The sequence below is a fragment of the Cygnus olor genome, chromosome Z (assembly GCF_009769625.2).
Source record: "Cygnus olor isolate bCygOlo1 chromosome Z, bCygOlo1.pri.v2, whole genome shotgun sequence".
Classification (NCBI taxonomy): domain Eukaryota; kingdom Metazoa; phylum Chordata; class Aves; order Anseriformes; family Anatidae; genus Cygnus; species Cygnus olor.
In genome coordinates this window covers 14559136-14572789 of record NC_049198.1, presented here as the reverse complement: position 1 = coordinate 14572789, position 13654 = coordinate 14559136, and the positions used below count along the sequence as shown (strand labels likewise).

The following is a 13654-nucleotide window of genomic DNA, read 5'->3' as shown; positions in this document are numbered from 1 at the left end:
GAATACATCATCGAGTTTAATCACAAAGGAATCCAGTTTATGTTGTCTGAGACTACTCTACAGTGCAAGCCAAATCGTTTTAAGTGGGAACAATCAGAGATTTGCATCAAAGCACATTATGGATCTGAAACAAAACACTTCTGTAGATACACCTGTAGTTATGTTATGTTGACCTTACTGTCTGAGAAGAGAGAGACAGGTTATGGGGGTTAATCACCGGGTAGGTTTTGCCCTCTGAATGCTTTTGTCTCTCTGTTTTCCAAGCAGGGATCCCAGAGGAGGGTAAGCTCCCTCCCATTGTCTTCTCCAGTGCTCTGACATGGGATGTTTCTACTTCTTTGCTTTTCTGTGTGCTTAAGGCATATTGAGTTGTCTTCTGATGAAAGTGTTCTCATACAGAAAGGTGCTTTGGGAGGTATAATGCTCACTATTTTCAAGTGAATGAATTTTTAAGGAATCTTAAAAAATTCCTTAAGGAGTTTTAAAAGACTGGAGAAGCCTTAACAGGTTAAATGATTTTTCGTAGTTGAGCCTGTGGAGGCTTCTTGAACTAGTGATCTATTGTAATTATACTCTTCCCATTAGCTTTTCATGATTTTCTCATCTTTCAGTGAATTATATTTTTTACAAAGAAAACCTAATAAAACATAAACGTCATCACTTTTAGTAATATCTGAGATGTGGGAATTATTGCCCTTCTACGGAGCAGCTTTACTGTTTCATTGTTTGAATTCTTTTCCCCCACCTCCCAACCCTCAATGTGTTTCTTTGCTACCCACATCCTGCCAAATGTTCTGTCGTAAACATTTTCATTACTTCACAACAAATGATGCACTTTTCTTAGGAAAAACAATTTATTGTATTTTGATCTTGTTTCCCGTCTAAAATACGGCTTCCAAACAAATCTAATCTATAATATGTGCTGCACAATATATTCATTTCTTTCAAGTGAAAAGAAGGATTTTTTTGTCAAACTTGTGAAAAGAAACAGAATGAGATAAATTAGCCCCATTTTCATCAACTTTTACAAAAAGTATTTTGTTCTTTTTTCTGAATTTAGTAAGTAGGGTAAGTCAATAGTAACAAATGCAAACAAGCAGAACTTAATTTCTGCAACTCAAGTAAGATGTAGTAATTCCATAAATTCTAGAAACCAATTTGTAAAAGCACACTTAAGAGTAAACTGCAACATGAATATAGAAACTTCAGAAACGTAGTTTCAAGCTTGCAGTATTTCTTTAATTGTAAATGTTTGCTTTTATACGTGAGTTTTACTGTATTGGTGATGACAGTTTAAACAGTAGCAATTTCTTCATATCTTTATTAGAACAACCCTTCCCGTTAGAGAAAGTGAGACCCATGCTTTCATTAAAAAAAAAAAAAAAGAAGAAGAACAAAACCCACCAAATGACAACAACAAAGGCAGCGTTAAGAAATGACCAACTGAAAGCAACTGAGTCTCCCACCTTGGAGATATTCAGAAACTATCTGGACATGGTCTGCAGCAACCATTTGTGGGTGTCCCTGCTTGAGCAGGGTGTTGGACCAGGTGAATCCCGAGGTCATTGCCAGCCGCAACCATTCTGTGGCATAAGTTTACCCCATTGTGAGCTGGGCACTTGTTTTCAAAGCTATGATATTCATGATTGCGAAGATGTGTAAATACGAACCAGCTGTGGGCACTTGCTGCTTGATGTGTAGGAGAATGCACTTTGCTGTGTTATTACTAAGTAGGTGGTGTAAGAGTGAGACTGCATTCTGTAAAAGAAATCCAGGCTTGACAATATGAATCTTCAAATCAGGCTTTTCCTTTAATTTCTCCTGAAAGAAATAGTGTTGAGGTCTTTATGTAGTGATAATAGTTATGCAAAGAGGAATTATTATATTTTATTGGAATCTATTTGGGAATCAAAAGGAACATTAACAGACTGTCATGCCATTTATGTGTAGCCTTCGTAAACTGATGGTTGGTCTTCCACTGAAATGCAAAAATGCCTGTACTTCAGATTGTGTTCCTGCCACATTGAGGGGATAAACAACTCAGATTTTATTTTTATAGACTTATATGGGATTAAAATATTTAATTACACTGCTCTGTTGATCTTCCTTCTAAGCCCAACACAATGTGTGGATGATTTTTGTAGTCAACTATTTATGCACATTGATGGCATATTTAACTTTATTATACTAATATAGTCAGCACTTGCTATTCTTATGTGCATAAATGAAAATGAAAAGATCCAATTCAATTTTAAAAATAGTTACATGGTTTATAATTTTGGCTTAGAATTTCTTGTTACTCCATTTGAAGTGTGAAACAAAAGCTCTGTCATTTATATATAAATATATATATTTATATTTATATATATAAAGCGCCTATCACCGTATTGATAAACACTCTTTGGAACCATTCTGATGGCAGGGGTAAGAACAGGAGTTGGCCTGGTACTGCCTTCCTTATCAGGATTTGATAAAGGACAGGACATTTATTTAAAATAAAAAATCACAGGGCATGTTTTTGTCCTGCTGACTCCATCCTGAACTACATGCCAGGCACATACACATTCTAGCACATAGTATCTGGGAGGTATTAAACTAAAATTTGAGAGAAAATAAAACGCTTGGTCAAATAAAGGAGATTAGGTTCTCTTCAATAGCTTTGAACAGTCCTAGTCAGGAATAGGTACCGCTTGGTGATGGAAGGTTCCCAACAGGTCCTGTGTCTGTCCTGTAGTCCCCAGCTCCTATAGTGTATTCTTTTTTTTTTAAACACTGTTGGAAGTCATAAATATATTTTAGTATACCATCAAATATATGTATAATTTTAATGCATGAAAATGTCACCTACTCAGAGATTATTTTTATTTTCAGGAAGTAAAGCAGAAGAGCAAGCAAATTTCCATAAGTTTGAGTGTTCTTTCAGCTACATTTCTAGCAGATTTATAGGCATTCTTTAGAACATGTTCATGTAACAATTTTATCCATATCATTTGGCAATAGAGAAGTCGAATATTTCAAGTTTTAGCATGGGATAGTTTTTTTGTTCCCTTGATCAACCTGGATTATGCTTATGTATGCAGTAGAACATACTGTACAGATCTCTAAGGTAGAGTCAGCCTAAAACAATTACTTGTACAGAGCTTGCTCCAGTGTCTTCCGAGGATACTCACTGAAGGATAATGTTAGAGAGGTGATAAGGATTGTGAAGAAAGAAGGCCAGGAAGAAAGGAGTTCCCCCAGGATATGGAGAACGCTGAGGTACTCAATGATTTTTTTGCCTCAGCCTTCATAAGCAAGAGCTCCAGCCTTTTAGCCCAAGCTCCAGAAAGCAAAGGCAGGGACTGTGAGAATGAAGAGCTGCCCACTGTAGGAGATCATGTCTGAGACCAGTGAAGGAACCTAAAGGTGCACAAGTCCATGGGACCTGATGAGGTGCATTCATGGTCCTGAATGAACTGGCAAATGTAGATGCTAAACCACTATCCATCATACTGGAGAAGTCTTGGCAGTCCAGTAAAGTTCCCACTGACTGGAAGATCGGAAACATTAACCCCCACTTTTAAAGGAAAAAGGGAAGATCCAGGGAACTACAGGCCAGTCAGTCTCACCTCTGTGCCTGGCAAGATCATGGAGCAGATCCTACTGGAAACTATGCAAAGGCACACAGAAAATGAGGTGACTGGTGACAGCCAACATAGTTTTTTAAGGACAGATTGTGCCTGACAAATCTGGTGGCCTTATATGATGCATAAGGAAATGGACCTACTAGAGCAAGTCCAGAGGATGTCCTCAGAGATGATCAGAGGGCTGGAGCACCTCTCTTAATGAAGACAGGCTGAGGGAGTTGGGGTTGTTCAGCCTGATGAAGGGAAGGCTCCGGGGAGACCTTATAGTGGCCTTCCAGTACCTAAAGGGAGCCTACAGGAAAACTGGGGAGGGACTCTTTGTCAGGGAGTGCAGTGATAGGACACGGAGTAAACTGAAAGACTGTAGACTTAGATTAGGCATTAGTAGGAAATTCTTTACTCAGAGGGTTGTGAGGCACTGCAACATGTTTCCCAGAGAAGCTGTGGATGTCCCATCCCTGGAAGTGCTCAAGGCCAGGTTGGATGGGGCATTGGGCAACATCGTCTAGAGGTAGGTGTCTCTGCCCATTGCAGGGGGTCTTTAAGGTCCCTTCCAATCCAAACCATTCTGTGATTCTATGAGTTGGTGCAAAGGAAGATCAGGGAAGTGGGAGCACCTCACTGGAGCAAAAGAAAGTAAGACAGAAATGCCTGCGTCATTGTCAGATGAAGAATGAACATGCACACTGAAGAGAAACCTGAAGTGGACACTGTGACTGACAAACTTTCTATAACGCAAGTCTGTATGGAGACATGGGCTCAGGGCCGAAGAAACTGAAGAAGATTTTTCTACTAGTTGCCAGAGGCTGCTGTGTACTTGCTGTATTCTTGTGACTCTGGGGTCATGCATGTCAGGCTCACGTCCTGTGGCCTTTTGTGTCAGCCCTCAGATGCTGTGCCCCAGGGCTGATGTATGCTGAGTCACCCCTGGGGATGATGCATCCTAATCCACTCCGCATGAATACTCTGCAACGGAGAAGTTCAGCGTGGGAGAACTAAGCTACTGTTGCCTCAGATGTCTGGCAAATGGGAACGACTTTTACAGGTGTATAGTGTGGCTGAATTTCAGTATGTTTAATGCAAAAATCTTTCACATCTGGAAAATTTCCTATTATATCTCAAGTCATATTTCCACATGAAAACACTATACCTTCTGAATAAAATGGATTTATAAACTTAAGAAAAGCAAAACATAAGGTGTTCATCTCGTTCTTGAATGCAGAAGAATTATTTTTGTTGGAAAGAAATTTTCAGTGAAAAAATGTCTATTGGAAAGAAGAAATAATCTGAACAGAAATCTCGTATAGGAAATGTTAGCCTATTTTAAATTAAAAGCATTTGCTATTCAGATTAAGTCATAAAAATAATTAAACTAGAGTGAAAATATCTGGAAGAATTGGATTTCTTTGGGTTTAAAGAAGAGAAATATAAAGAGGAATTTGCTCAGTGTCTTTAAATATACTAAAGGTTTCTGCAAAAATGAGTTATGTTAACTGTGAATAGTACAAGAAATAACAGGCTTAAATTGCAATAAAATATGTTGGAAAAAAAACCTTCTGTAAGGATCATCAAAAATGGAAAAAGATTACTTATAGATGTATATACATCTCCACTGTTGGACAACTTTTAAAATAGGTCAGCTAGACTCCTGTCAGATGTAACATAAAAACCTAGTGTAAGCCCCGGGGACAGGTGTGAACTGCATAATCTTTTGAGATGCTTCCTTACCTTTTTTAAAGGGGAAAGGTCACTGTATAGCAGCAATTACTAGGTCCATGTGATATAAAAGCATGTTACTAATGACTGTAGTCGGATCAAAACTGCATTTTACATTTAAAGACTCTGCATACCAGCAAGAGAGGTTCTGCTCATGAGATGAGTAACAGGATGATTGTTTGCTGTAGAAAACCCAATAGTTTGACAAAATGGCAAATATTTAAAAAATACAAATTCTTCAGATTCTTAACTCAGCAAGCTAGAATGTCATGCAGTAGATTTTATAGTACTCTTATTCGAAGAACCAAAACAAATGTGTGAACCTGTACTGAGTTAAAATCACAACATCCTTAGATGTAAGATCCCTGAGACCACAGCTGCCCATTAAAATGAAGCCAAAAACATCAAGTTTGTCTAGCACCATCACATTTTCCCATAAGGCCATAATTGGAGTAAGAGATTTACATCTCCATCAGCAGGAGATTTAAAAGTAGCACTTCCTGAATTGACCCAAGTGAATGAGTGGATGACTTCAGTACAAGATTAAAGTAAGATGCATCCCAATTTGCTTTCAGCAGCTGTTTGTCATGATTAAAGTTATAAACAAGATGAGAAATAGGAATATAAATCACTTTTGTACATTTTATCTGGCATATTCTAGATGGATGGATAGATTAACTGCCACCTGTGACAGTTTGGAGTATACTTATGGATTTCTGTCTTCCTGTTATTTTCAGTTCTTTTGTCTTAATAGAAATTGATGACTGTAGAAGCAAGTACAATGGCAACATGAGATTTTATGTGAATAATAATTTGGCATTTTTCAGTATTGTGTTGTAGCTTTAAAAGTAATCCCTCTGATCTTTTGCGCTACTTCAAATCTATATTATTTATAGCAATGTCATATCCAAATTTTTTTTCTAATTTACAAAGAGGATTGTTTCGTGTTGTATCATACAATTATCAAGGCAGCTTCTCAGCCTATTAAATGTAGCTGTACATTGATCTGTATTTGATTACTGTGTTTAATGTTGCTTAATGTGCATGAACATAACTATATAGAAAGGTTTTAATTAAAGGGCTTCTTTCATGGAAGGTTTAAAGGCAGATGGTGTTTGTTTATATTTTGTGTTTAACAGAAATTAAAAAAAAAAAGAAAAGAGCATTTAGTGTTTACTTGTAGCTCATCTATCCCTGGAAATTAAAGGAAGCAAAGTTGAACAAAGTGACACTGTTCTGCAAGAATAAACTGTACTCCTCCTGTTTAAAGTCCAGCGTGCTCCTACACTTCAGATCTGGCTGTGGACCAATTGTAAAGTATTTCTTTTTCCTGGAACTGAGAGGCTGCCTGTTACAACAGCAATAATGCTGATAGCATAATCAACATTACTTAAAATCTGCTTTGTATCTCTCCTCTGTTGCTTCTGAGTTTACGTCATACAGAGTTGTATATTACTGTGTGCCAGAAGAAGGATGAATTGGCAGTTTCTGTTAATGCAGATGAAAAGCAGTGATTTTTCAGATTTATTTGCATCCTGTGAGTATTTATAAATTATGAAAGAATACATCATTTGATGATTGTTCATGTCTTTAAAGTCTTTATATGCAAGTTGCTGGAACTTTTCCCAAATACTATTCAGCAGTATTATCACCGATTTTCTACCCCATGGGAAGGCTTCTGTGCATCGTCATGCAAGAATTTCATCATTCAGGTGGCCACTATCATAACTGACCATAAAATTGTAAATGTGAAATAGTTATGTGCCTGTGTGTACATACCTGTAAATCAGAGTAGATAAAGTTAGTCTTGACCTTTCCACTATTAATATAACTATAAATCCAATACAGTTTTAATTTTTGTTCTGGCATTTTTCCAATGTTGTAGCAATTTCTTCTTATTGCTGATTATCACATTTACTGGATTAGACAGATTTTTTATATTTAGCAGTGTCTGTGTTGGGTATTTGCGTTTGCCAAACTTCTCACAATTGAGCTTAAAGAAAAGACAAAAAATGTCAACTATGCTTAATTAATTTTATTAATATTACATGGTTTATAAGATTAGAGGATTTCTTTCTTAGAGCAGCTCTCCAAATTGGAAGTTCATTTGTGTACTTTTGCCTGATTCAGCTAGTGTGTTTGCAACGAATTTGCTTAGTTGACCTGATACAGAGACTTCTTATCATGAGGGTAGGATTACTGTAGTATTAGGTCTGCATATGAAATGACTACATGCTGATTTAAAAGGAGCGATGTTAGTGATGCTTCAAATCCCAGTCATTCCTTTTCTGTATTTGTTTAAACTCTTTACACTTGCCTTCCCGTACATCTGATGTCAGGAGAAAAGTTGGATAGAAAGCCATCAAAACAGAAATGATTTGGCTTTTACCCTTTAAAATACAGTATTATTTTTGACATGTGAACTCTTATTTGTTGTGCCTTTGTTGCCAGGTACCTGATCTGTTCATGCATTCTTGGTGCTTTCAGATACTTGCATGCAGAGTTATCTGGGGGTAATGCTATTACTGAACTTTGAGCTGAGGAAGGATGTTCCATTAAAGACAGATTGGAGTGAAATTATTTTTGTCTTTGCTTGAACAATATGCTTTTTTTTTTTTTTTGTCAATTTCTATGATGAAATGTGTAGGCATTAAAGTTGCCAATCTGTGTTTTTCTCCCTGTTCTGTTTGTAGGCAATTCGGAGTTTTCAGGTATCCTTACACATCTTTCCAATGAACCCTGAAGTATGGAAGGAGGACCTTTCGTGGGCAAGAAAACTATATGAACAGCAGAAGGCAACAAAGACTGAGACAGTGCAAGCACTGGCCAAAGGAAAAGAGATGGCACAAGCATCAATCCCAGACTATGACTTTGAAAGCGATGAAATTGTGGCGGTATGTGCTGCCATTGCAGAGAAGGAGAAAGCTCTTTCAGCAGCTAAAACTGTAGTGATTGTGTCTGCTTCAGGCACAGTAGAAACTGTTACTGAGAAGGAGAATTGCACTGCAACTCCTGATGAAACCCTTTTTATCAGAGCCCGATAGGGGCACCCTATGTCTTGTCAGTACTGTTTCAAGAACTAGTGTTATTTATTGCATTGGGTTTCTTTTGTTTTTTAAGCAGTGGGAGAGCCTGCAAAATAAAAGGATTGAAATTATTTTTCTTTTGTAAAGTGAAAAAACAATAACCTGAGTTGTACTTCAATCCATATTTTTGGAGAAGAAAGCCAAGACTTGATTTTGAAAATCTCATGAACAAATGTAATGTTAAAATGCTTAACTACATTCTAGCAACTGCGTTCTTCTTACTCTATTTCATAGTTTTACAGGTTAATGTCTATGTTTTCTGAGTAATTAATGAGCTCTTATTTAACATGCAAAAGGAAAAGAGATTTTAAACAAAACATATTTCAATCCTTAATCATTAGCATTGTTTGTCCTAGAGGTAGTGTGAGCTGTTCTGTGTTATCAGGAGTCTTTATTTTCATCAAGATTAATTTTTCTATGGTGAAGTTTTCTGTGAAGCAGAGACAGATTTTCATTTTGTGTGTTGGTGTGTGATAGCCCTGGGATCTGATCTGTGGTCAGCGTAATCAGTAGAAACGTTCATGTTGCCTTCATAGGTGAATGTTTAAACACTTTATATATATAAATACGTTCTGATTAGATGAAAGGCCATGCTATACCAAACAGGCACCTGAATACTTAGTTGTTATTAAATGTTTCACCAGAAGAAAGAACATTCAGCAGAGACTGAAGCTGGCCTTCCCTTATCTTAAGTGCTATACTACAAAACACCACTGAAAGTAAAATGGTGGGAGTTGGACATTGTTACGTCTGAAGGCTAGTGTATTACATTTAGGCTTTTTTTTTTCCTAGTAAGGCTAATCTGATAAGGGAATCAATTTGCTTTTCATAATTCTTGTGAATTTAAAGTGTGCTCTCAGTGAACCAGTTGCTCAGGACAGCATTGCCCAAGTCTCCCTTTTTGTATTCTTTTTGGATTTTAGATGTTGTGGTGGTTATGGGTATTCATACTGTGAGAGACCTAAGAGACTTTGCCTGGTCTTCATGTTTCTTTAGGGGAAGATGGCTGTTGGTTCCTCACATGGACAGTTAAAAGGAACAAAATCAACCTGTTTCTTTTATGTGCTCCGTGTTAAGACTACTCTCTTTTCATTCTCAGGGGAGACATGACAGAGACGATGGGTTCTTAACTGGACTGGAAAAAACAGTCTAGTGTGGAACTCTCAGAGAATTCAGGATTGGGAACATACCATTTCCACTTAATTTTTATAATATTTTGCACAAAAAAAACCCATTTCAAATAAGAGGTTTGTAGCCAGGTGAAACGTTTTGAAATCTTTGCATTTGTAATACTTGATTTCTATTTTCAAAATAACACATTTTTAAAGGCAATAACATCCTTTTTGCTCGAGAAGCATAGTGTTTTTTTGAAATAGAAAGTGTATTGTAGAAAAATCACTTCTCTCAGAGCATAGTACAGTTGAATATTGTTAATTCTTAAGAGGGCATTTACAGTTGTTGCAGAAATTAGTTGTCCTTTTCAAAGACTTAATTGCCATGTTGGTCTTACATGACTAAGCGTTCATTAATTTTTGCAAACGTGAATTTTTAGATCAGTGTGCATGCACGCACACATTTAATCGTCACTTTTCAACATCTAATTATCCAAAACAATTACTATTAATTTTATAAAAAATGTAAAACATCACCAAGATATATTTTTATTTGTTCATTCAGTTCTGAAATAGATTCATAAGTGATTATTGAATAGGCATTTGATTAGATATGGTTTCATTCAAGTTTAAAGTCATGTTTTTTGAAGAACTTCTTCATCTTGTTTTTTCATAACAAATAATATAACCTGTTCAGACATAGGAATAGTTAGCGTGAGAAGGATTTTGACAGATTTCTTCAAAGAAGAGACATTCTCTGTCTAGAAAAGGAAATGTGCAAGAAGCTGCAAGGTGTTTTCTGTTTCCTGTTTTGAAGGAGCTCAGCTATAATCAAACACATCTTTCCTTTCTTTGCCTTTTGTGCTTGTGTCAGTGTTGTGTATTTACTCATATGGGAAGGACTGCCTCCCTCCTTTCAGAGGTCAGTGTTATCAGTGTATCTGTTTCCACTGCAATGCTTTGCAAAATTGCTATTAACTTCAGCACTGTTGAGCAAAGTTAAATAGAGGGGTGTTCATCTATACCATCAGGCTCAACAGTTGTGCTGGGCTTGAAGGGTTGTCATTGCCATCTCCAGCAGTAAATGTGATTTTCCTTCTGATGGTATTAAGTTATGAATTCTAGTTATTTTCATGACAGTGACATCTTGAAACAGGGAGCAGAAAAGTTCTTGTGACCATCTTATTCTCAAACTGGAATGAAGCTTGACAATTGGTGATTGCAACATCTGTGTTTTTTGCTTTGTTTTTATTTGTTTTTTTTTTGTACAGAATGCCATGTTTTGCATGTATAGGACTTCCTGGATCTGTTTGAATAAAATACTGACTTCTCTGCTGTTTAATGATGCCTGTTTATTCTTTTGGTTTTAAAAAGAAAAAGGGTTAACATTGACCACTTTAGGATGTTACTCAATTAATTAGTTGGCTTCTTCTGTCTATGCAGAACATGTTAATTAGTTGTGGTGGAAAATAAAACACAACTGTCTCAAGAAAAATTGTTAATAAAGGGTAGTTGTCAGCTGTTTTGAATATCTCAGGAGTATCCAAATGAGAGGGATCCAAAGGAGAAAGCCTTTGTTATTAAAAATGAAGTACTTGTGAAGTACACTGCCACTTTGCCACCAGGGATTTATTTATTTATTTATTATTCATCATCATCGCTAGCAGCCAGTGGCTGCACTAGCTTTTCTGTCTTTGTCTTTCATATGAATTGAATATGAAAATGCTGAAGTGTTACAATGTAGTTAAAGAGGAAATCTCAGTGGCAACAGTAGTTTAGCTGGGATTCATTTTTGCTTAATTTATTATATACAGCTAAATATTTAAATCTGATCTTTTTTTTTTTTTTTTTCTGTTTGAATCTTTTTATATCCAGTGGAAAGAAATGCACAGCCTTAGAGGGCCATTCATATGCCTCGTGCTAGATAAGTATCTTTGAATTAGATAAATCAGCCTCCCAAGGTGCTTAATTATTTCCATTGACTACAAGGGAAGCCTAAGTTGACTGGCAGTTAACTTCAAATGCTGAAATAGAGTAGATGAATTCCACCTGTACAGACTGAGATAAACATCTTTGAAAAATTAAAACATAGATTATAGTGAGAGAGAACAAATGCTTTCTGACAATACTGGAAGATAAAGTATGGATCAGATAACTGTGACTCGGATTTAATAATATGAGATTGGATTTTAAAAATAGTTATGGAAGGCAAAACAATTTTTTTTCCTCTAGTCTTCTAATTTCTAAGATTTCTTTGAGTAACTGTTGATGTTTGGAATCACGATGAGAAAGGTAGCATTGAAAACTTGCCTGGCTACATGAGGTAAGTGCTCCCCAGATCCTAAAACCAATGGGAAGAAAGTAAAAGCTTGTGTTGAAGGTTGGTGCTCTCTTAGTTTTTTTCTAGGTCATACAACAGCTATGAAATTATAGTAAGGTAAGAGGACTGGGGTTCAGGAAAGCAGAAGCATGTGGTCTTGGCTTATTGTCAGATTGCAGATAAAGCATTTTATTGTAGGTTGGTGTCATGTTAATAATTATGTTCTCAAGTGGATTGGAGTCCTTGCCCTGTGGTATTTCCACAGAGAACAAGTTTAGAAGCAAAATAAGCTTATGAGCATGGATTACTGCTGGATCCTGACAGATGTGCTGTCCTGGTTTTGAGGGCTGGCTTTCTAAGAGCAGCGACTCTAGGAACTCTAAGAATTGTAGAGGGTAAATGATCAAGGGGAAAGATTGGAGGTAGGGAATGAATCAAGTATTTGAGTTCAGAAAGGAGGGGATTTAGACTTGGATTCCAGATCTCATCAAGCTGACAGGTCTAGAACGGGACCTAGCAGTGGAACAGACTGTTGGTGTTTAGTAGCTTGAAAAGTAAGTAAATCTGCTGTAAGTAATACAGATTTGCCATTGTTTTGCAGCAGAATACAGAGTAAAAAGCTTTGTAGGAGACTTCTTGTTTAGGATGATGGTTGGTACCATTTGAAGGTAGTGGATTACGTTGCATTGCTATTAGTGCTTTGGCATTGCACCTGTAGCACTGATTTGGGTTAGGTAACACTTGTGTTGTAGACAGCAGAGATGTATAAGCAGCGCTACAGGCTTGGGGGAGAGTGGCTCAAAAACTGTGCAGAAGAAAAGACCAAATGTAATGCTAACATATTATTACCAGAAATTGAAATTAATTTTCATAGAAACCTGTCTCCTATAAATACTGACTTTCCTCTACCTGTGGTGGGTAGGTTCTCCACACCTTGCCATAGGACAGGGGCTTAACTTGAGTTTGGGACCAGGGTTTGGGGAGTGGTACAGGTGTGGGAGGTCTAGCAGAACTTGTGGATGGAAAGGGTTCTGTGAAGTTGTGGTTGGGGGTGTGTGGGCAGAGGCAGGCTGTTGGAAGTGAGGGTGCAGGACCACTGGTGATGGGACCAACAGGATGGAGTCAGGGAGATACAAATTGTGTATGTTTTGAACTGGGAATTAATGCATTTTCTGTGAACACATAGAGGACAGGAAAGTGGCTACATACGTGAAGACAGACTGTATCGCAGGGTATGTGGGTTGCCAGGGGTGAGGAGTGGAAGGGAACTACCATGTATGAGAAAGGAAGCCCTTTTAAACATCTGAAAACTACTCCTAATACCTAGCAGGAAAATAACATTTTTTTTTATTTAACTTGCATGGTGCAAATTAATCTCTACAAACTTAGAGCTTTATTTATGTTTTGCTAGACTTAACCTAAGGGAAGCCAAGGAAGAGAATTCAGCAACGTGTTCGTTGTTCAGCCTGGAGGCAGAATGGAGCAGGGTTCCAAAGCTGATCAGCACTCTCAGGCATGAGGAGAGAGATGTTGGTGGTCTGTCACCCTAAACACAGGCACGCTTGCCTGGTTCTTTTAGCCAGGCTGCTTCTGAACATCCTCGTTTGCAGCTAAGTGGTGGATGGACTCCTACTTTGTTTTCATGCACTGCCATTGAGTTCTCATAGACAGTTCCAGTATTGCTCATGAGACTTTTTAATCTGTAGGTTGATTGTGAATTCTCGAGTTCATTACTGAGGAAATTAGTGCTGATGTTGTTGTGTGCCTGTGAGTCCAGTCCACTACTGATACACC

At 37.3% G+C, this 13654-nt stretch overlaps 1 protein-coding gene across 1 annotated transcript in view; it reads left to right on the top strand.

Moving 5' to 3' along the window:
• The window catches only part of TTC33 (tetratricopeptide repeat domain 33), a 52031-nt gene extending 41154 nt beyond the window's left edge, over positions 1–10877 (top strand). The window contains exon 4 of the mRNA XM_040540077.1: positions 8036–10877. Within this exon, the coding sequence (XP_040396011.1) occupies positions 8036–8386 (351 nt within the window). The 3' untranslated portion in view covers positions 8387–10877. The remainder of the gene's footprint in view (positions 1–8035) is intronic.
• The last annotated feature ends 2777 nt before the right edge of the window (positions 10878–13654 follow it).